Raw genomic sequence first — 24,101 nt, 5'->3', positions numbered from 1 at the left:
TCCACACCCGTAAGACCTTCGTTAATCTTCAGAACGCAAATTGAGATATTTTTGTTGAAATCCGATGGCTCCGTGAGGCCTGCATAGGGAGCAATGACATTTCCTCTCTCAAGATCCATAAAGGTACTAAAAACATATTTAAATCAGTTCATATGAGTACAGTGTTTCAATATTAATATTATAAAGCGACGAGAATATTTTTGATGCGCCAAAAAAAAAAAAAAAAACGACTTATATAGTGATGGCCGATTTCATAACACTGCTTCAGGAAGCTTCGGAGCATTATGAATCAGCATGTTGAATCAGCGGTTCGGATCGCCAAAGTCACGTGATTTCAGCAGTTTGGTGGTTTGACACGCGATCCGAATCATGATTCGACAGTTGATTCATTATGCTCCGAAGCTCCCTGAAGCAGTGTTTTGAAATCGGCCATCACTAAATAAGTCGTTGTTTTTTTTGGCGCACCAAAATTATTCTCGTCGCTTTATAATATTAATATTGAACCACTGTAGTCACATGAACTGATTTAAATATGGAGGCCTCACTGAGCCATCGGATTTAAACAAAAATATCTTAATTTGTGTTCCGAAGATTAACAAAGGTCTTACGGGTGTGGAACGGCATGAGGGTGAGTAATAAATGACATTATTTTCATTTTTTGGGTGAACTAACCCTTTAAGACCTATCGGTGAACCCCACTATATTTAGTCAAAACTAAAAAACAAAAAACAAAATTTATTCAAACTTTAAGATTAATTAAAAGATTAACGTACTTCAAGATGACGTTAGGCCTTTTGCTCCGCCAAAAAGTCCACTGCGCAAAAAAAAAAAATTACGAAAATTACTGACAAATAATCATTTAACAAGTTGACAGCTGTGTCTGACATGACATACTGTCTGAGTATATTTGATAAAGAGCTTACTTCACTACCGTTTAAAGAAGTATATTCGTGTAAAAAAAAAAAAAAAAGTGCAAAAAATCTTGGTAGAATTATCATCCGGGTATTTCTCACATAGCCTACCATTTGATGAATAGGATTCGTTTATACTCGTCACGCTTAATGCTTTTTATATTCTATATAGTAAAGGAAGTAGCCAATGTAGTTTCAGACGCAGGGGACACCATGAAAGTCATTTCTGGGTAAAATAAATGTGATTTAACCAATTCCAGTTGTTTACACTTTAGCAAAGCCACTTTAATTGTCCAGAGAAGACACGTGTTGATTTTTTTTGTTTTTGTTTCAGCCATTAATGCAGTTTGGGACTAAGAAAACTTTACATGTTAGTAGCTGAACTTTGAAGGTGGAGTGAAGTTCATCAGCAGCCATAGTACACATCAGAATCAGAGCTGTTATCTTGAGGTCCACACTGCTTATGAGGCAAGCAGGCGTAGCAGATGTTGTCCAGGTCTGTCCAGCACTGCTGACAATAGATCACTGTGCAGCCTACAGAACTGCACTCCACAGCCTGGTTCTGCCTCACAAACCTATTACACACCCAGCACCAGTGCAACCTACAGCCCACACGCTTCAGAAGGGCCAACAGAACCGACAGCACCTGGCAGAGGAGAGGGACAGTTCAAAGATGAGATCATAAATATATATTTTGGCAGTCATTAATCAGAAGTATTAACTATTTTGGCATGTAACCCTAAGAAAGGCCATCTACAGATGGAAAGGTGCGGCTATTGAAGAATGGTGTGATTGTTCTAATTTGCTTGTCAGACAACTAATCTCCCACAAAATAGTTTTTATAAGAGGGGAAGTACTTCCAAATGAATCTAACCAAGTTTTCAAATTGTGGTGCGTCTGAAATTGCATACTCTCTGAGTAGGTACTTCTTCTTAGTAGTAATTAATTTGCAACCTTTAGAAAAAATATTTCCTTTATAGTATGAATGTAATCTGGACATACTACATTTGTCATGTTGTCCTTGTCATGTCAGTTGCGTGGCTTCACTGCCACACACAAATCCTCTCCTGTGGCTTTATTGGATAGAATCTCGCTGAAAATAGTAGGTCATCCGGCAACATTTTGTCTACTGTTTTATGAATATTGTGAACTTGGACATATTACTCTGTTCACATACTGTTTTTTGGAAATATGTGATTTCAGATGCACCCTTGGACTCACGCTTTTTCTCAGATTTTACTGAATGTATGACCCATGAAAAAGCTAAACAAGTTGTAAACTGAAAATATTCCGTAGGGTCCTATGCCGATGTATCATACACACCGTTATAAATGTCTGTTTTTGATTTCTCAGCAGGTGACGTTGTCTGTTGATGAAGGAGATTCGTTTCTGGATCTGTAGGTTGTAGAGGAAGAGGATCCGTTTCTTTTCTCTCTGAAAAAGCAGGACGGATCAGATGGGTTTCGTCCAGAGAAATGGTTTAGATTTCAGATTATAGGAATAAAAACACTACAGTGTTCTCCTGCAGGATTATAGGAATAAAAAAACCCTAGCAGTATTCACCTCTTCAAGAATGAGGTAATACTTGTGGCACTAGCTGAATCAGGGTTCACAGGGGGCCTGTAATCCTCCTCATGCCGACACAGGCCCACAAAATACTGCAAATCTAATGCTATTACTTTAAAACCCTCTTATCTTATTAGCGCTTTACCCACACACACACTAGAGAACACATATTTCACTCAGTATGTGTGAGAAAGTATCCTTCCTTTACACTGCATGCTGTGTCTCAGGCTCTTTGAACTTGCTAAATCAGGATATCGGTTACAATCGTGACCAAACCGATTAAGTTGCCTAAGGGTTTTACTTCACTCCATGGACTAGTCGCACATGTTCTGCAGAAACAGTGCAGAACTGAGCCTAGAACCCAAAGATGCATTATTCAAGTCATCAAAGTTTCTATTATTTTGTTAGAAATGTTATAATACTACACTAATTGCTTTAAAACATGAGAGAGATCTGAATTTGTCTTTTTTTTTTTTTTTTGCAATCTGGACCTTATTTCATTTAAAATCAAAATGCAAAGTTTATTTTAATTGGAGAACTGGCGGTAAACAAAAATGACATCAGAGGAAGTAATTTTGCCTGTTATTGTGCTTTTTGTTTGTGTCAATTATGCTAGGAGAGACCTTTAGCATTTGTTTAAGCCTTCCTGTGCCAAGTGTACAATGACAAAACAACAGCCTGCGCAATAATAAATTCTCTCCTGCTGAGAGAATTCTTTGTGAAATGCATTGACTATAAAGGTGCCTATTAATTTTTTTTATGAAGAAATGCAGTGATAAGAACCATTAAAGGAAAAACATGGCTCAGAAACCTCCTACCAGAACTGATTCTGGATACTTTTATAAAATTTCCTTTAATTAAAGAAATTAAATCCTTTTTGTTAGTAAAAAGGTTATACTATTAAAAAAATGAACATTTATCACACAAAATCTTATGCTGTAAAAATTTGAAAGCATCATCAACAGAGCATTAGCTTGATACTTGCCACACATATATTACATTACCAACAGCTATTATTCCTACATCTGTCGGGTTAAGCAACATTAAACGTGATCAGCATTAGAAAGCAGCAGCACATGCAGAACAGTGACTCTTAAGCTCCTTAGCCAAAGAAAGCATAAGGAGCTTCTGATGTTTATGACTGACCAATATTGTTAATCATAAACACACTGCAAGGAGTACTAGCTTCTGTCTCTCGATCCAAACAAACAAAATTAGTCATTCATAGGGTACTGGTCACTGTAGGGTTGCAGAACAGAATGGGACAGGAGTTTGTCAGTGGAAATATGTTACCTGGGCTCATTAGGGCAGGTGGTGTTACCTTTGGAAAGTAGAAGGCAGTGATGACCCTGCGTAGACGATTGGTGTATACCTGCAGGCAGCACATGAGGCACATCAGTAAAAGGGGGGTGAAGATCCACAAGTAGTTTGATTGGCTCAGAGCATGTGGCTGGGGCAAACAATCTATACACACATAAACATACACATAAAAGAACAAAAATTAGGCAAAGTGTGGATGCAGGAATAGATGTAAGAAAGAAGACTGACTGGAATTCAGTATGTAACTAGTAAATATCTCGATGACAATCACTTCCTGAAGTTTTAAACAGTAAACATTCTATAATTTCAGGATTTTTTAAAATTTAATCTTAAAATTATACAGTATACTGTTTTCAAGAATAAAATATTTTGAATAAACTCTTTACATTAAGACATTCAAGCTTGTACATTACAGTTCAAAACTTTGTGGATTTTTTAATGTTTTTGAATGAAGTCTCTAATACAGGCATATATTTGATCAAAAATACAGTAAAAACAGCAACATTGTGAAATATTATTACAATTTAAAATAATGGTTATTTATTTCAATATTTTTAAAAATGTAATTTATTCCTGTGATGGCAAAACTGAATTTATGGCAGGCATTACTCCAGTCTTTGGTATCACATGATCCTTCAGAAATCATTCTAATATGCGGATTTGGAATATTTCCTATTATGATCATGTTGAAAACAGTTGTGCTGCTTAATATTTTTGAGGAAACAGTGATCCTTTTTTCAGGAACAGAAAGTTCAAAAGAACAGCATTTACAGTATTTGAAATATAATAATCATTTAAAACATTATAAGGGTCATTGACGAATAAGGTTTTTAAAAGTGTAAAAAAAAAAAAACATAATGGAGACATAATTAATTTTTAAGTTTTATTAAGTGTTAACAATGACATGATGTGGTTTTTATAATCAATTAACAATGCTTTCACAATTTTTCACAAGATGGACAAAATTTGTCACCAAAAAAGTAATTCGGTTTAATCAAAATTTTGGTTTTACCGAATGACAGTTTTGGTTATTCCAAATGACGATATTTTCAAACAATGATATCTAGCTAGCTAGCTGATATCTAGCTAGGCTGATATCTAGCTAGCTAGCTAGCAAAAGGACAATCAAACATTTTATATTTAGTAGCCTACAAGTTTTTAAAATATTACATTTTCCATGTTTTATAGCGGTTGCACCAAATGACCTGATGTTTCGGGACGTGTATGAACAAGTGAAAACATAAATTTTTCAAATAGTTAAAAGAGAGTTAGTTACTTTTGCTTCATAACCATGTGGTCCTTTGCAGGCTTCTGAATGATGTCCCATCCTGTCACATGATATTGATCGCATCCAAAATGGTCCCTTTATATTGGTTAATCTGAATGACATCAATGAAATTAATTTTTCTGGACATTCATTCTCATAACAAAGCAACGACTTCTACAAATAAATTTTAATACCATTTTGCACTATGTTGATATATGATGTTATAAAATCATGCCAGAATAAAAAAAATATATATATTTATTACATTTTAAGATATTTTAATCACAAATGAAATGGCTGCATTGGCCTTTGGACGGTTAAACCGAATGACCTTTTGACACTTCAAAAATCTTTAAAATACCTTTATATGTAGCAAAATATAATTAAAACCTTTGGATTCAATAAAAGAGATCTAGTTGTAGTACCTTACATACTTTGGATGCCCTATCTTTGTTTTTTATTATTATTATTAAGACCACTGGACAAAAAAATGACCCATCACGTCATTGACCCATAAATGTCTTTTACTGTCACTTTTGATCAATTGAATGCATTCTTTCTGAATAAAGGAATTAATTTCTTACCAAAAAAAAAAAAAAAATCTTACTGACCCCAAACTTTTGAACGTATATAGACACAAATAACCTATTACTGGATAAGGTCACATAGTAAGTAAATAGAATACAATGGCTGCCATCTAACTGATGTATCTACAGTATGTTGTCTGGCATGCATGCTGTCATGCTAGTGTATAAATAGTCCTCTCATCAGCTGTCTGCATGTGTACTGCCGTGTGGCGACCGGTCTAGATCAGTTTAGACCTATCTGGATGAGACAGACACAATCAGAGCTTCGAGTTTAACTCTGATCAGATTAAATAGATGGCCAGACCAAAGACGTCACTGAATCACTGAGCCACTCACAAGTACGTTCACAATCTCTCTAATACTAATGCTAGTGCATTTCTCTGCCACTTATGTTTTCAGGACACTAAGATGAAACTAGATATTTTTGAAATTGTATTTTGAAAGAAAACCAAAAGAATAGAAAATTCATTGAATTGATTTTTCTTCTAATGAAATGAGCAGACAGTTTATTAATTAAAACCCACATTAGCTGAGATCAGTTTGAGAGAACTGTGGTACATGGTGCTGCTACAACAAACAGAGACCTTGAGTGATCTTGAGAGATCACGGACTTGGTAATACAATATTATATTGATATCTAGGCCATGATCCAATAACATAATAGAAGTATAGTTATTCCAAACTGTGGTGTATTGAGATTATTTTCTTCTAGATTTTTTTCTCTTTCATCTGCACTGGGCTTTTGTGCCTGCACAGTTATTCTTAGCTTGCTCTGAGTTTGCCCCGAATTATGGTAATCGCTTTTTTCCAAAAAATTGTCATGTAAATTTCTCACTTGCAGTGAGAATATCGACACTCAAATAGTAGATAACTTACGCAAGTTACTTGATTGCACGTCAAGATTGGAGGAGGTGTTAAAGGCACCAATGGTTTTCCGCAGAAGTCTGGCTAACATGGAATCTCCACCGATTACAATGTCTGCATGATGAACACCTTCAGATGCAGAGATAAAAAGAGAAAATAAATATACTATTTACATCAAATTAATGCACAAGTAGTGTAGAGGCACGTGTTAATGCCTTTAATCTTGAAGGAAAACCCTACTCATGCATATACAAGTCTGTATTTGTGCTCACTAGTAACTGAGTATGTGGTGAAAGTGTGTCTTCGGATGAGGTCAAAGATGTTGTACAGGATTCCATCAACAGCCAGCAGAACACACACAAACAGAGCCAGAGATGCAACTTGCAGGAAGCCCACAATCTGCACGAGAGACATTGTTTCAGAACTAAAAATCAACATCAACTCAATATAATATACAAATGCTTTCCTGTTTGCAAAGACAACTATCAGTAAGCCATTATTTCCCTGAAAAGTACCAACACTTTGGCTCTGTGCCACCACAAAAACATTGCTCTGTTTCTTTAAGGGTCCTCACCATCTCAACACAGCAGTGCTGAGTCAGACAATGGCATGAGTTTGGGCGGAACTATCTGTTTGAGTGTTTGAAAAGCCTGTTTGAAAACATCACATTAGCCATTCTGTTTGGTGCCATTAGAAGAACAGAAATGACACACTTCACCTTTAACTCTGCTCCATTTTAAATACACAACCTGACCATCAGAACATGAATTAAATGCTGAACACAGGGACCATAATAGCATACAGCCCTAAAGAAGTACCACAGGCATGAGCTCGCTTGGGTGGATAGATAAGCTCCATGGGTTGATCAAACTCTCTTGCTCTACTTTCTTCAGTGGCAGCAAATGCCTCTTCCCCTAAAACAGAAGCTCATATTAATGCAAACACAGATATGAATGTGTAAGTGTATGTTTAAGATTTTAACTTACAGCTCTACTTCTGCGTGCATCAATCTGTCTGAAGTAAGTAGTTATGTAGACATTGTCAAAGTGAATGTCTCTGCAAAATAGACGAACATATCCAAATGCTCTGCAAACAAAATGAAAAAAATTAACCTGTGTGTATATATATATATATATATATATATATATATATATATATAAAATTATGTTGGTCAGTGAAATCATTGGAAACTTTTGTTTATACTTTTGACAGTTAAAAAATATTGGTAACGGGGTAATAAGGTCACATATAGCACAACAGTGGTAAAGGAAGGAGTGAGAACTCACGAGGTGAACACCGTGATGAAGGTGAATGAGAGAAGGAAGTTAATCACCCCAGCTATCTTCTCAGCGATTACTGTTTTCTCCTGAAACACACGGCTCAGCTCCTTAGAGAAATTCTGGAGGACGTTCACTCCAAACACTGACTGCTGCTCCAAATTCTTAAAGACAAATCATGAGAAGAAATGTTTTTAAAACAGCAGTTCCTCCTGAACCTAAACAATGAGCTTATGCTGTGTTCATGCCATGACGTAACCGTAAGTACGAGATGGCAACCCGAGATGTTCCTATGGTACCACTGTCAATGCCAAACTGAATCTGCAGCAGTCAGGTGGTACAAGTCAGAGCTCTGTAAGTTCTTTATGTTCATTATTATTGTAATGTTATGCGCTTTGAGACATGAGGTAATTTAATGCCGTCTCAGAAGATGCTTTGCAGACTATGCTCTGGCTGTGCGCGTTCATGTGTTTTGGAGGTGTGGCTGGAGAGCGTACTGAAGGGAGGGTGGGATCCTATGCTTTCAAAGCTAGCTTGCTATTGCCAGTCTCTCCGAAACGTATCGTTCTGTATTAAAATTCAGAGGGTTTTCTGTACCTTAAGCACTACATTGGTGGTGAAGTGTTCTGCAAGCCTGTTGATGGAGTCATTTAGTTTGTCGAAGGTCTGACCAAAGTTTCCCTCAACAGGGATCTTCTCTGTGCACCATGTTGTCATCACTGAGAGAAAAAAAAACTCAATATACCTGGGATCCTGATTGCTTAATGTTAATATAAGATGCAACATGCAAATCTTACCTCTCATGATATCACACAGAAAGTGGAACTGCATAGGTATGCAGAGGAAGTTGTTTATAAGAGGGGCTTGAATGGTATTCATACACTCTTCCCACTTATTGCTGAACCAATCCTGACATCGGCTAATTCCCTGCTGCACCACATCTGTTACACACAAAATCATTTAGACAAAGCTAAGCTTAAAACCTCAATCAAAGACAGTGGATAAAAGCTTGTTTTCTTGTCATTTACACTCACAGTCGCAGCGTGCTCTCGTTTTCGTTACATATTCCTCCTGAGTGCTGTTGGCCGTATGGACGGACTCCTTACCAAGAGAGTCATATCCGTATCGACCCATCACCTCATCCCGAATCTTCTGGAACTTTTTGCTCACATTTTGAGACTCTTTTTGAAATTCCTCACTGTCATTCTGAGAAGAAAGAAGTTTGTGGGACAGATTTCCAAATTCCAAATTGTATATTGACACTCAGTGTCAGGACTCACCACTATCTCCTGCACTACTTGCACGTAAGGCTCGGTCAGCATTCTCCACATCACCTTGCTGTGTGTGATCTGCAGGTCTATGTTACAGCCCATGGAGGAGGCCACATCCTGCACATTATGCTGGATGTTTGCAATGGGGCCTGATGGAAGGAGCACAGTTGATAAGGGGAAAAAAAAAAAAAAAACTAAAGAAAGCTCATAAGTGTCTATGTTTGCGATCTGTGCTTTGTACTGTTATTGTCAGTCTAATATTCCTGTGTATATGTCCCTAGGAGTTTTACCTTGGTAAAGTCCATGAAGCACAAAAACCATCAGGAATGTCCGACCTTGAGATCCAATCATACTAGGAAACATCAGGAGGACAGAGCAGCGGAACAATGAGGAAAACATGCCTCCAAGACTACACAGACCTGCACAAACACACCATACAGCACATAATGCAAAGATACCTGTAAGTTAAAAAAAAAAAAAAAAAAGCATGCCACCCAAAGCAGAATATTATAAAAAAAATGTATATGACTGAATAAAACTGATTATATTAGATGACACCATTTTAAGGGTCAAATGTTTACTTTCTGCAGCGTACTTACCTACAAACACACATCCAACAACAACACGTTGTACTGGTGTCATGGCAATATTGTGCATGAGTCCGAAAAACAACCCTTAAAACAGGTTAAGACAAGATTAGAATCACATGTTAGTTATATAATTCATGAAATAATCATTTATACACTACCACTCAATAGTTTGGGGTCAGAAAGACTTCTTAAGAGATTAAATTCAGCAAGGATGCATTAAATTAATCAAAAGTAAGAGTAAGGACATTTATAATGTTACAAAAGATTTCAATTTCAAATAAATACTGTTCTTTTGAACTGTCCATCAAATAATCACATTTTTAAACAGGAAATAGGAAACAGCCTATTTTAGTATTTTACTGTATTTTTGATTAAATAAATGCAGCCTTGGTAAGCATAAGAGACATTCGTAAACACCCCAAACCTTTGAATGGTATCGTACATCAGGTTTTGCAGAGTTACTTACCCACACCACTCAAAGCTCCAAACACAGCGCCCGTGAGACGTCTGACCACAGGAAACTCTGACAGCGGGCCGAACAGGAACCTATGAACTCCAGGTGGCAGAATACGCTTACACACCTGCTCCAAAGCTGCAAATTCACAAAATGTTATCTATATGCTGGACAGCTACTATAATAAATTTAAATCGTTATCTAAAAAATTTAAGATAAACACACTTGAGTGGGGTGTTTTACATCTGGTTTCCCTGACACACTCCATTGATGGTTTCTTCTTCACTACTACACAATATCACTGCGAAAGAAAGCAGTTTTAAAAGATGCAACGAGTCAGTTAGAATGAGCCCTCATGGATTTAGTGTAAAAACAGCCATCTTAACATTTTTGACAGGATAATGTACTAGTATGGGTATTTGGATGGGTCCTAGACCACCCTATACCTGTCAACATGTATAAAAGTTAAACTTTTGAGTGTATTTTCCATTGAAGAGCCGTCATTACAGCAAGCTCTACTGTGGACAGGTAGGCCTAAGTCTAAAGGCAGCGATGTTGTGGGGTTAATCTTAATTCATCTTTCTCTTTTTTATCGCTAAACATCTAATAAATTGCTTTCTTTTTACTTCCTTTCTCTTCAGGATGACTCCAAAGAAACCTTTTTTAAAGTCTCTCGGTAGGAAAATATCGCGTTTGCGCCGTAGCTCGGCGGTGCGTCAGGTGAAGCGCAGTCTTGCTGGGTTTACTCTGGGTCTGTTCGTCGCATCAGTTTACGGCATGACAGCGCTGTTCATCCAGAACCACAACCTCTGGTTCTGCGTCATCACTACCGGCATCCTCGCCGCTGGTGCGGGGTTTGGAACGGGTCTCTCCGACCGCGTGCGCACCAACGTCATGCTGATGATCCCGATGCTGTGCTCCAGTAACTAAACACATTTCAATCTGTTTCATTAACGTATTCAGTGTTGGCACATGTGAACATGTAAATGAACATTAGCAAGCGTAGAGGCGCAGATATAGGGGAGACCGGGTTGATTTTTTAGACACATAGCCTTGGGTTTAAAAAGAAAAAAAAGAAGAAAATATGGAGGAGAAGAATGAATATTTCCACTGTTTCTGTCCATGGGGAAAAGGTTAGGCCTACAGTTACTTGAACACACACTTGACGTTTTGAACTGAGTATCATGTTATCACATGAACCTGCCATTCAACAGCCTAGCACAATCTTCTCAGCAGAATTTAAATATTAATATGTATATATATATATATATATATATATATATGAATCACAACAGTAAAAATTTAATAGGTAATGTACAAAAATATCAAAACATGAAATTAACATGTAAAATATAGACAATTATGAAATACACAAATTTGACAACACAAATTTATAGTAAAGTCACCCTTTGTCTGAATATATGCTAGTGTGGTTTTCACCTACTGTTTTTCAAATACTGTGTTCGGATATACTACTCTGTTGGTGTGGTTTTTCGCGTACTAGGGAAGTATTCAATTTTGGATGCAGCACTAGTCTCCTCCATCCTCTTAGAATTAACTTTAAAACTACTGTCAATCATCTGTATTATCACTTCTCAGTTTTCCCTATTGTATTGCCTATTGTAATTACTCCTTCCTCTACACTTTTTTTTGTCTTTAAGTCAGGGGTAAAAATTTCCTTCTTTTCCTCATCTGTACCTTGGTTATCCATGGCCCTGTCAGCAACACGATGGAGAATGTTGAACGGGCCGCAGACAGTGTGATCTGTGGTACAGAACTTGCCATGAATCAGACCCAACAACTCCTTCAGCGTGCCGCCAACCCACTGCTACGTGAGTCCATCTGAGATCATCATGTCAGTTATATCAACAATGCACAACAAAAAACACCAACATTTGCTCAAAACAAAATAGTGATATTATTTAGAAATTCATACCATAATCACTTAGTCCACAAGTGAAAATTCTGTCATTTAATCACCCTCACCTTTTTTCTGTGAAACACAGATGTCTCAATATCTAAGTTTTTTTTTTTTTTGTCCATACAATGAAAGTCAATGTGGTCCAGTGTTGTCAGGCACCCCACTTACTGTATATTCACTGTGTGGACAAAATCAGTTCTTCAAAATATCCTGTGTTTTGCAGAAGAAAAAATGTGTTGTTTGATAGAAGACTTATATAATACAATATAATAATAATATATTTATTTAATATGTTGGAAAAAATATCTTAAAATATGTCTACAACTAGCCCTATCTATCTATGTAAATATATGACATTTTAGTAAATATTTTCTTAAATATATTAAATACATATAAAATATTTAGATGAACAAACACAGATATAAATATAACCAAAGTCTTCTGGTTTACTTGAAAAATACAGTTGTATGTTTTATTTTTATTTTGTTTTGATATTATGAAAACGGCTTTGTTTAGCGGCTCTGAGTAAGATTAAGGAAATGGCGAGGAATGCTTACTCAATGGCAGGCCGAGCACAAAACCTCATCAGAGCTCTGACGGAATCTGTGCGGCATGTTGGTGAGTGAATCAATAGACCAAACATCCGGTAACGCCATCATCTGGGCCTATGATCTTTCATTTGTTTACTGAGGTTTGAGCTTAAGTCTCTCTGTCTCTCTATTTTCTTTTCAGCTCGTATTCTAAGAAACGTACTGCACTTCTTGGCAGATATTGGTGATGTGTGTAATGACAAGCTGGGTCTGCCGTATCAAAAGTGCACTAGGCTGTTTGATGAAAGCCGTGAGAACTGCATGGAGCTGCTCTCTGTGTTCTCGTTCCTCTGCCACCTCCTAGATGGATTTCAGCCTCTATGCGGGCTCGCACGCGGTGCGTCTCTGGCATATGATTAGTCCCTTGAAAGCCCTGTCATTACACTCTTTACAGGAAGCCATATAGCCACGGTGCATTATTTTCTGCGTCACAGTGATTTGGTTTCATTATATTTTAGTATATTTGATCTATTCTGCCAATGCAGAAACTGAGACAAACGGTTCCTGCGACAGAGGCTCCTAAGTACTGTTTATTCTCACATGCTCAATATATACAGTTTATTTTCAATAAGTGTTCTTGTGGGAGCAGTTTGTCACGTTTAAGTACCCTAAATGTTACAGTATGAAGAGGGGTAGTGGTGTTCCCATGTGTATGCATCTCTAACATTACTCAACAGGCTGACTGCAAATCTGCAAATCACAAATCTGACTGCAAATCCAAACATAACCTCTAGCAACAGTGCTAAATCAGCACTAAAATGAAAGCTATACAGCCTCATGGAGCAGTTCTGGTGTTTAGTGCAATGCTTTTGTCAATAACTTGAAATAACTTGAAAAACTGCATATCATCACTAAAAGGATTTTTAGAAGAAGCTATTTTCACAAATGTTTTTAATTAATGCCTTTTTTATGGACGTTTCCCACAGTGGGACAGCTGTTCTGCATCTTACCATCATATATTGCTGACCACATGAAGACTGCTTTGGCTTTTCGTAAGTAAAACTCATCTTCTGAGATTCACCTACAATGAACAGTACTGAGTGATTTACTGGCATGCATGGAGTCATTCTTCAAAAACTCTCAAATCTTCAGTTCTAAAAGAAGCTTTTTTATTTAGTTATTGCCATTTTTGTTGTTGTTACCTCTAGCAACCATTGCGGCATTCGATCGAATTAAAAAAGAATTTAAATTCAACATTTCTACCTCCATCAACTTTGACCTGCTTCTGAACAACAGTCAGTCCATGCAGGACGCTGCTCAGGAGATCATGGAGGAAGTGTCTGAACAGCTGGGCCTCCTCCAGGAGCTCAAGGTCCTACTTGCATACATGGGTTTCTTCCTGCTTCTCTTCATGTATCTCCAGTATGTACTTCCTGTTAAACGCAACTTGCCATAGTCAATAATCACACACATTTAGATATATTAACCATGTCAGTACTGTCATGGAATTAATTTATCAACAAAATCTGTTTGATTACATTTTGTTTAGTCAGAACTGAATACAGCTGTTAAGTTTGCAGTCCTAAAAACTTTAAGAGAATAAGAATTTTTAAGCCATGAGTTGTTGCCTTCTGTTTAGAAAAAGTGAATAATAATAATATCAACAATAATAATTGTTATTGTTATTATTATAAATACTAATAGTTCTTTATTCTTATTAATAATAATAACTATCACAATAGTTTGATACATTATGAATACTTATAACTATATATATAATAACTTATTATTAGTGCTGTCAAATCGCGATTAATCGCATCTAACAAATGTTTGTTTACATAATATGTGTGTATATTATATATTATATTTATATATGTGTGTCTGTGTATATATATACATATATGTACACATACACACACTTATATATATTTATATGTAAACAAACTTTTATGTTAGATGTGATTAATTGGGATTAATCGATTTGACAGCACTATAACTTTAAAAAATATACATATTAATACTAATAGTACATTGATAATAATAACTATATTATTATGATTATAAATATCAATAATTCATTTTTGTTCATATTTATATAAAAATAATTATTGTTGTCTATGTTATTAAATACCTAAATATAATGCAATACAATTTATAATAAATTATAAAAAGGATTATGTATGTTAACGATTATGTTATGTATGTTATGATTATGTTAACATTTACCAAATTTGACATTGTATTGTTGTATTTATTAGTATCATGCTCAGAGGGTTCCTCGCAATGGGACCATCATATTTTGTGGTCCTTGACATCAAAAATTTGGAAAAGTATATCCATTAGTATTTGTATAATGCTCAGTTGTCTTTTTATGCGTTTGTGTACAGGGCCGTTCTATACAAAAATCGTTACCTTCATAATGATGAATTTGAGAACATCTACATAACTGACCAGTTTATTGAGCTGGACAGGAAGTGCTCCAGACAGGGCAAAGCAGCAGTACTTCCCCTGAGCCACAGAGAAACTCTCACCTACATCAGGCCCTGTGAGTGTATACTTATTTAAATAACTTGTGCGTGTGTGTCCTTTAGCAGATAGATTGTGTAGGGTGTAGGGCCAAGAGGAAAGGAAGGAAGAAAGAAAAGAATGTTCATAGACATTTAGATAAGTGAAATAGAGCTGAAAGAGGCTGAGGAGTTCAAAAATGTGGAGGAGGACCCTGAGCTGAGAGGGGAGAGGTTAACCAGTACAGATGAGTAAAGGTTCACAAGGGAAAGGTCATCAACAAGTACCAGAAAACAGGGAATGTTTCACATTCAGATAGACAGGACATGTCAAAAGGTCAAACTGCTGTAGTAAAGTAAACTGCTCTAGGACACAAAAATGTGTTGCATGTCTGTTATGTGAAGAACAACAACAACAGCACCCAGTGATACTCCCAAAGACATTAAACTGTACAATTAAACTTTATCAGTTCCACATAAATACATACATTTGGCTAAGACCTAGACTGACTCTAACAATGACTCGGCCTCTCATGTCCTCCTCAGGCTCTCTGTATCTGACTGCGAGAGAGAGACGGGCTATGGCAGGTCAGATGTTGTCTTTGCTCAGGTATATGGTCATGACAGTCATACTGATAGCTGTTGACTTCATGGTGTTCTGGGTATTTGAGCTGGTACACCACCAGGCCCAAGGTGAAATCGTGACCCAAGGTATACAAGATGAAAACAGCATGGTTTCAATGAATGTTTTTGTTGAATTTCACTAATATGCCCCTGCAAACTATATATATATATATATAGCATTCTAGCATATTCTGCTATATATTTTCAGTATTTTATTATTTTAATCACCATTTTTGTTCACCTCCAGCTCCTGTAGTGGTTGCAGTACAAGTGAATGGATCTGGTTACGCCTCAGATATCTTTAGGGACATTGCAGCCTCATTTGACATCCTGCAGAAAGGAAACATCACTGTGCTTAGCAAGAAATGTCTCATGAATCCTTTGGAGCCAGACTACATGAGATACCTGCTCATTGGTACAAGTACAATTAGACCAGGGGTGTCCAATCCTGCTCCTGGAGGGCCACTGTTCTGCAAAGTTTAGTCAAAGCCACTGGAAGGCAAGCCTGCAACCTTTAGCCAAAAAAGTGTAACGGCTAATGCTAACGCTCCGCCTCTGGCGGTACGCAGGGAAGGAGACCAGAGGCTGTTTTTTGAATGGATGTCAATGGATGAGAGGCTTCACTATGCTGATTAAACAGCTTTTGTGGGGAAATAGCTCATCATTTAATTAATCGACAGCCTGTTTGCTAATCTTCAGCATGTTTTACACTAAACAGTACTTTCTTTGGGAACTATATTTAGATTTTAGCTTGATAAAAATGTATTTTTTTTTTTTTTAAGAGAAGGCAGACTAGGGAATGTTGCGACTGATGTCATTGCCATTACACGATAGGCTGAGAGGTGCCGCACGTGATTAAGTTAGCCGTTACGCTTTCTCCAATGGTAAGAGATACAGGCCCTCTCATCTCCCTATAATATACAATCTCTGGTTTAGCTCCAACCCTAATTAAACACACCTGAACCATCTAATCAAGGTCTTATTAGGCATACTAGAAACTTTCAGGCAGGTGTGTTGAGGCAAGTTGGAGCTAAACTCTGCAGGACAGTGGCCCTTCAGGACCGAGTTTGGACAACTCTTAATTGTACAAATTATGTACATGTTGTAGTCTATTGTTTTAGAGTGACTCCTTGTGGTCAACACTGGAACAGCAGATGCAAAAATCTGCAGGAAAGTGGACAAGGGCCAGAGTTAAGAATCCCTGGTTTAGAGCTTGATTATAGAGCTTTTTGCTTAGCTGATTTTAAAGGTGCAATAGGTGATTCTCTACAGAAACATTTTTTGTTAAATTGGTTGAAAGTCTCCTCATATCCTGATAGCAATCACTATATTAAATGGTCTAAATATATTTTTATAAATATATATCATCTGCGGAAGAAGTAGGACCGCAAATGTTCATCCAATTATTATATTCAGTCCGAATGAAATGTTTTTACATACCCTCGCACACCCTGTTACCCATACCTCATTAGCGCATTTTAATGCTATGCAGACAGATACATAGTCATGGAGCACCGCAAACAAACAGCAGTAATTAAGAGATGGCAACCTGTGACGTTCTAACCGGAGCTGTTCAGTCAGACTCAGAATGATGCATATCCATGTCAACATTATCAACACCGAAACGAATCTGCAGCAATCACGTACAAGCTTTCTAAGTTGTTTATGTTCATTATTATTGTAATGTTATGTGCTTTGAGACACAAGGTAGTTTAAACGTCGTCTCTTGTGACGCTTTGCCGAGAGCAGCTGTGTGTGTGTGTGTGTGTGTGTGCGCAATTCATGTGTTTTACAGGAGGCGTGGCTTTGGACGGCAATTTGCAGGGAGGGTAGGATCAATGCTAGCAGGCTAACGTTAGCATTTCCCAGATTACCTACTGCACCTTTAAGTTTTATTGTGGAATTACAATTCCATTTCATTCATCAACTCCTCTATATCATCTATGATCCAGTCTTCCTTTTGTAGGAGTAGCGTATCAGTCTCTGTACCTCACGTCTAATATGACAGATGTCCTTTCTCTGTCGCCTACGCTGTTGTTTTCTCGTACACTTCCCCTTTTTCACTGTAGTCTTTGTCAGTCTTATCTCTGCCTGTGGTTTTATCACCTTCTATTCACCCCCATGTGGCCTCTCGTTAACCTTTGTGGTCGGTTGCACACTTCAAGTTTGCAAATTCACTTACTTTTTTTGCTCATTTTATCCTGTTCTACATCATAAACAAAGGAAGTACAGTTGCTTATACTCTACATCAAGATCATTTGAGGTATTGCAAGTACTTTCCAAGCAAATAGCATTCAAGCATCTATATATGGCATTAGACAAATAACATTTCTTTAAAACATTTCTTACAATGCAAACATTTAAATTTTATTTGGTTATACCTGTCTTGTCTTCCCTCCAAACAAAGGTCTTCTTTATGGCTTCACGCTGTTTATTGTGATTGCTGGTGGCTACGTCAAACGTTTACAGAGGTTTGTGTGTGCCAGGTACCATCCTGAAAGAGAGAAAGTAAGAAAGTTTCCTAGCACAATTACCATCAAAATGACCTTTCCTATTCACAGATATAAAGTATTTGTTAAATATTTACTAAGCCCTACTAATGCTCTAAAACTGCTTTTTATCTCATGCATGAGAAACACAGTACTTGTGTGCAGATGTGGCTTGTAAAAGGACAATAATTGGACTATTTTATTTTCAGTTTGCTTTTATGAATTTATTCTAGACATTAATTATTGTTATAGTAAGAGAAACTTAGTTTATACTAAATGTGTGGATGTTGCAGAAGAGGATCCAGTACCTCCACAGGCATATTCTCACTCAGCGTGGGTCATTAGGAAAAGCCCTACTGAGGGCAGTACAAAGAAACAAGGTGGACCAGAAACAGGGTGGCATTATACAAACATTGGCCAAAAAGTGAGTATAAACTGCTATACAAATCACTAACACATTCACTAGATAAATTATTACTAAGGGGTCAGTTATATTTTTTTTAAAGAAATTAGTCCTTTTTTTCAGAAAGGACACATAATATTGAAAAAATGACAAACCTTACAGACCATAAGCTTTTGAATGGTAGTTATCTATTAGGTATTATCTGAAGGTTAATGTTTTAAAGTACTTCCTCAGTGAAGATTTCAATTTCTTCTCCAGAAATGGTTATAAATGACAATTAAATATAGTCATGGTGAAAAATTAAATAAATACACACTCCTCACCTTATTACAGCCTGCCAGGGGGTGTTATCATAGCCAGGCTCCTGGATATCGATAAAGAATCATGCATGGCCTGTGGGAAAGTGCTGGAGAAGAGAGGTCATGATGAAGTGCATATCTGCCCTACCCCTCGCTGCACAGGTTGGGTTTCTCACTTTAGAGAAATTATTGATTTAAGATCATATTTAACTGTCAAAAAGAAATAGACTGTTAGACCAACCCGCTGGGCAAATTTATTTCCTTTCACAGGCCGTTACTGCTCACTGTGCTTCAGACTGATGGGGAACCTGTGTGCTATCTGCATGGGACCGCTCACATTCCAGGAGGAGCAAGAGCTGTATGTCACATGACAGAACAATGATAGACACCTTGATATGATAGCGCAATGTGTTTCTGTGTTTCTCACAAATTGAGGGAGGAGATAATATATAATATATAATTCACCCAAAAATGAAATTTCTGTCATTTATTACTCACCCTCATGTTGTTCCACACCCGTAAGACCTTCGTTCATCTTCGGAACACAAATTAAGATATTTTGTTGAAATCCGAGAGGTTTTTTTATCCTCCATTGAAAGCAATGAAATTAATACATTCATTGTCTAGAAAGGTACTAAAGACATCATTAAAACCGTCGACATGACTACAGTGGTTCAACCTTAATATTACGAATCGACGAGAACACTTTTTTGCGCAAAAACAAAACAAAAATAACAACATTATTCAACGATTTTTTTCTATTCCCAGTCAGTCTGTTAAGCAGTTGGCGCAGGGCTGCGTTTCCGTGTTTGCGTCCGAACGCCGGCTCATTATTGGCCGGCTTCTGCATCAGCATCACACGCATGCTTCGTGCTGCTCATGTGAAGAGGCGTCGGCCAATACTGAGCCGCCGTTCGGATGCAGAACCAGGAAGCTGCAACAAAAAGTTCCACTGTAGTCACGTCGTCAGTTTTAACGTCTTTAGTCTTTAGTACATTGAATATACTAATTTCGTTGCTTTCAATGGAGTATAAAAAAACCTCTCGGATTTCATCAAAATATCTTAATTTGTGTTTCGAAGATGAACGAAGGTCTTACGGGTGTGGAACGACATGAGGGTGAGTAATTAATGACAGACATTTCATTTTTGGGTGAACTAACCCTTTAACCTGGAATATTTAAACAAATAAAATCATTGTTCAAAGTAGCTTTTATTTTTGCCATTTTAAAAATGGACAAGTAAGTTCTATAAATATAGGCTTGTGAGTTTTAGAGACTCCAGCGACGAGGAGCAAGCTGGTTTTTGGGAGGCCGCTGTAACATCACAGCAGACTGGCCAGGGCATAGAGATGAAGCAAGTAATGATCAGGTATGTGTGCAGAGTAATTGAGCAGTATTGTCACATTTTTGAGTTATACTGATGCAGGGGGCAAATTAGCCGTGGTAACTTTTTTATGTATGTCTATTTCAGTATTTCCAATCAGGATCATTCTGTATGGCTCAACGGACAATCTAGCCATCAAAATATGGTTGCCAATAACAGTGTTTGAGGCCAAAGCTTCTAAGCTTTAGCAAATTTAGATGTGCAGAGCACTATTTTCTGTGGTGTTGAATAAATGTGTTATGTTAAACCAGGTGCTGTATGTGTTTTTTGTAACACTTTACAATAAGGTTCATTAGTTAACATTGGTTAACATGAACTTATAATGAACTGCACTTGTACAGCATTTATTAATCTTTGTTAATGTTATTTTCAACATTTATTAATACATTATTAAAATCAAGATCTGTATTTGTTAACAGTAGTTAATGCACTGTGAACATGAACAATATGAACAGCTGTATTTTCATTAACTAACGTCAACAAAGATTAACAAATACAGTAACAAATGTATTGCTCATTGTTAGTTCATGTTAGTTAATACATTAACTAATGTTAACAAATGAACCTTATTGTAAAGTGTTACTGTGTTTTTATTCAATTTAACTTAAATTTTCACCTTGACCAAACTGTAACTTGGGTATACGTGATGAAACCACAAATATTTTACAAATATTACCTCATGTAATCTTATCACATCTGCCACAATGCGGTTGGTCTGGTTACATTGCTTACATGGTTGTCGAAGGAATGTGGAGTAGCTATGAGCCGAAGTCTCTTAACTGTAAAACAAATAGGCCTACTCAAGCCATTTCAATCTTATTTAGCCTACATAAAACTGAAAAATACAACACAGTCTCAGTCTGTATCGAAAATTAACACACATTCCGTAAAGGACATATTACCATATAAACACCCAATAAAATAAAAGCGTGGACATTATCCGTCTGCGCGTGAAGGGTGGGCGGGTCAGAGGCGCGAGGTAGCTCTGGTCAGGTGATGAAATACCGTCACTTCACTTCACCTGCTCTAGTTTCCACACAAGCGGGACATGAAACGAGCCCAATGGAGCCACAGGTACGCTTTTATTTTTTGTTGTTTTTAAATAGTTTATGTTTTCGATATGTTTACTTACATGATCCACCTGTAGCTATTTCACCAAGGCTACTTTTTCGTCATAAGTTCCCTTCGATATTTAATGGAGGAAATTAATTAAAACGTACTTTTCTATCCGTCTAACTGAATTAAATTAGATTTTAAAAAAAAAATGATTTATATACTTTCATTTATAATTTGTTCAATGTGGACTAATTATCACTGCCGTTCAAATACATTTAGGCCTGCATTGTTTTTAACAATATTAGTACTATATGAATATTGTGATGATGGTCTAGTACTAGAATAACTGATTTTACTTTTAATGTGGTTTGTTTTATGTCTCTTTTTTTGTGGCCAACGCCCAGTGAGTAAGTAGACGTCAGTCATGCTGAACCATAGATGTGTTAACATAGATTCCTCTACAACCGTAGTTAGACGCGTGTATGAATATCAAACAATCTGCAATATATTTCATTCAGCAGATGATTTTGCTAAACTAACACAATACAACAAGACGAAGCTGTCAGCTAACTCGACATTTAAAAGTTTACCATAGTATAAAAATCTGTAATATTGAGTTAGTGCAAATGAAAACAGAAACCAGCACATTCTCACCTGGGAAAGGTTGATGGTTAAATCTAATCATACACATCTATGTGCTAAACCGTGTGGAATGTACTGTGCGAGTAGAGGTAGTAACAGGTCTCTACAGCTCCTGTTCAACAGCAAACAATCGGATTACTAATGATAAACGGAAGATTTATTGAGGAATGCAACAAAGCCTTGCCGTTATGTGATAATATGTTACATCAAAAAAAAAAAAAAAAAAAATCAACCAACTATACGTTTAATTGCGGACTTTTGTTTTGGTCCTGAGACTTCCACACGGAAGATATGTGTACATGTTTAATATTTAGACCACTTCTATTATTGATTGCTATCAGGATATGAAGACACTTTCAACCAATATAACAAAAAGTGTTTATTAAAAAAATTGCCTACCCTACCTTTTCAGCCACTTTGAAAATCATAACCTGAAAATCATAAACTCTGATACCTCATAAAATCAAGTAGCAGTGTACTGAAAATCTGGAACATATGATTACAATGGGTTTAATCACTTTGTGTCGTAAACAAATGTGTTTTTCAAATGGTTTGAAGTGCTTAGGCCTGAAGGGTGGTAAAACGCAAATCACCTTCAAAAGGTGGTACTTCTTTCTGGCTCTGGAGACACTTTTTAGCTGCGCTTGAGTCTAAAACATCTCCCTTTCTGTAGTACACAGATCTAGAATTGGCCATCAACACCCTGGTGGTAAACTTCCACTCCGCATCTTCAACTAATGCCAACACGCTCACAGCCCAGGAGTTTCAGAGCATGCTCTCCAAAGAGCTGCCCACCATGGTGAAGGTAAGTCAGGATCCACAATCCAATCATCGCACCACTTCAGTACATTTCAGTCTCTGAAAATAACTAATATCATTCATACTACATAACCAAAAGCCACATTTCCATAACACCTACTTGATACTATTTTGTAATAGGGCAGACCAAAATTAGACTGTAAATAAATATGAGCCAAAATGCACCAATATATTTTCCTGAAAGAAATTTAGAGTTGAATTCAGATATTTTAAGGTTTATTTTTTATTTTTCAAAATACAAACTTGGACTCACTATACGTGAAACTTTAAGGTCAGACATTTATATGCATTATAAAGCCAATATATGTTTACTCATACTATTGAAAGCATTTGGTTACCTAAATACACAATAAACATATTAACTTTTGATAAGTTTCCCACACTCTCTATTTTATTCCAGACAGCAGGGGACCAGGAAGGACTCAACAAACTCCTGACAGACATGAGCGTGGAAGAGGGGAAGGGCATCATGTTTGCAGATTTTTGGAAATTGGTCGAATCTCTGGCCAATGCTCAGTTTGGACTGCAGAGCAAAGAGAAGCAGGTGAAATGTGTGAAATGTAGTCTGATGTGAGACCAGCCCTAAGCAAACAAGTCCTATCAACATTACGTAGGTGTCCACCACAGCCCTGAGAAAATCATTCACTTGTTACTCCCATCACTTTCTGTAATACTGTACGTCACTCTGCTGGTCTTTGGTATATGAGCTGAGGTCTTATCATAATTTAAGTGTTTTTATGGAGCTTTCTGAATAAATATCCCACAAGCCCTTACAACACAGACCTCAAGTAATCTCTAACATCAGTGTAACCTGAGCCACACCTGCCTGGCCAGATAACGTAAGATCTAGTTGCTATTTTATTTCCTCATTTGCTCTGGTGCTGCAGGTTTTTGTATTATTGTGACATTTTTAACCTGCCCAATCATTTTAATTTCTTTTTACATATAAAATATTGGAAAATATTTGTTATGTGTTTGAAGTGACAACTGTGATCATATTTGAAATAACGTGGGCCACATGTCTGTGCTGACTGATATAAATTGGAAAAGATATAATGTGAGTAAAGTATATTGTAGAGGTAAAACAAGAGATGTGACACATATTCTGTACTGTATTTGGCTTTATGGTAACACAATGTGATTATCTGTGATGATGCTATTAAATGCTTACTGAAGGTTTCTCTGTCTGAATGATCTATAAAGTGTAGGTGTAATGAAAATACTCTTGAGTTTGATGAATGGTCTTTATTGATCTACTTACTATTTAACCCTCCTGTTCTGTCTCAATACTTTAATAGATCGAAAATATATTAAAAAGTCATT

General features: G+C 36.8%; 3 protein-coding genes and 1 long non-coding RNA gene across 8 annotated transcripts; 2 read left to right on the top strand and 2 right to left on the bottom strand.

Moving 5' to 3' along the window:
• Positions 1-600: 600 nt before the first annotated feature.
• Positions 601-11,931, bottom strand: dcst1 (DC-STAMP domain containing 1). 4 transcript variants are annotated; one of them, XM_051864422.1, is made up of 17 exons: positions 11,806-11,931; positions 10,333-10,408; positions 10,120-10,245; positions 9,663-9,737; positions 9,354-9,482; positions 9,073-9,212; positions 8,827-8,998; positions 8,590-8,733; positions 8,390-8,511; positions 7,802-7,881; positions 7,502-7,601; positions 7,334-7,429; positions 6,788-6,914; positions 6,528-6,644; positions 3,799-3,941; positions 2,235-2,345; positions 601-1,557 (listed from the first exon to the last, which is right to left on the bottom strand). In XM_051864422.1, exons 2-17 carry the CDS (start codon positions 10,373-10,375, stop codon positions 1,318-1,320), a joined length of 1,965 nt encoding a protein of 654 aa, XP_051720382.1. In that variant the 5' UTR covers positions 10,376-10,408; positions 11,806-11,931; the 3' UTR covers positions 601-1,317. The 4 variants fall into 4 exon arrangements, 3 of the variants coding, with proteins under 3 accessions (XP_051720382.1, XP_051720379.1, XP_051720380.1); XM_051864419.1 differs by having other exon boundaries at positions 602-1,557; positions 7,802-7,956; XM_051864420.1 differs by lacking the exon at positions 11,806-11,931 and adding an exon at positions 10,734-10,881 and having other exon boundaries at positions 602-1,557; positions 7,802-7,956.
• dcst2 (DC-STAMP domain containing 2) lies at positions 10,424-20,508 on the top strand. 2 transcript variants are annotated; one of them, XM_051864418.1, is made up of 16 exons: positions 10,478-10,635; positions 10,749-11,029; positions 11,769-11,939; positions 12,545-12,646; positions 12,761-12,955; positions 13,545-13,610; positions 13,767-13,980; positions 14,946-15,103; positions 15,609-15,773; positions 15,934-16,101; positions 18,094-18,194; positions 18,469-18,599; positions 18,912-19,039; positions 19,148-19,235; positions 20,151-20,246; positions 20,349-20,508. In XM_051864418.1, the coding sequence occupies exons 2-16, from the start codon at positions 10,750-10,752 to the stop codon at positions 20,425-20,427; spliced, it is 2,142 nt and encodes a 713-aa protein (XP_051720378.1). In that variant the 5' UTR covers positions 10,478-10,635; position 10,749; the 3' UTR covers positions 20,428-20,508. The 2 variants fall into 2 exon arrangements, with proteins under 2 accessions (XP_051720377.1, XP_051720378.1); XM_051864417.1 differs by having other exon boundaries at positions 10,424-11,029.
• On the bottom strand, positions 12,974-21,326 carry LOC127496719 (uncharacterized). Its single transcript, XR_007925359.1, has 8 exons — positions 21,164-21,326; positions 20,938-21,040; positions 19,119-19,233; positions 18,902-18,984; positions 18,068-18,180; positions 15,915-16,016; positions 13,822-13,991; positions 12,974-13,639 (listed from the first exon to the last, which is right to left on the bottom strand). It is a non-coding gene; the product is annotated as an uncharacterized LOC127496719 (long non-coding RNA).
• Positions 21,216-23,957, top strand: LOC127496717 (protein S100-A2-like). Its single transcript, XM_051864429.1, has 3 exons — positions 21,216-21,335; positions 22,633-22,764; positions 23,179-23,957. Exons 1-3 carry the CDS (start codon positions 21,258-21,260, stop codon positions 23,350-23,352), a joined length of 384 nt encoding a protein of 127 aa, XP_051720389.1. The 5' UTR covers positions 21,216-21,257; the 3' UTR covers positions 23,353-23,957.
• Positions 23,958-24,101: the final 144 nt, after the last annotated feature.

The sequence above is a fragment of the Ctenopharyngodon idella genome, chromosome 16 (genome assembly GCF_019924925.1).
Source record: "Ctenopharyngodon idella isolate HZGC_01 chromosome 16, HZGC01, whole genome shotgun sequence".
NCBI classification, from domain to species: Eukaryota; Metazoa; Chordata; class Actinopteri; order Cypriniformes; family Xenocyprididae; genus Ctenopharyngodon; species Ctenopharyngodon idella.
Note: the sequence above shows the minus strand (reverse complement) of the source record. Positions and strands in the feature narration are given on the sequence as shown.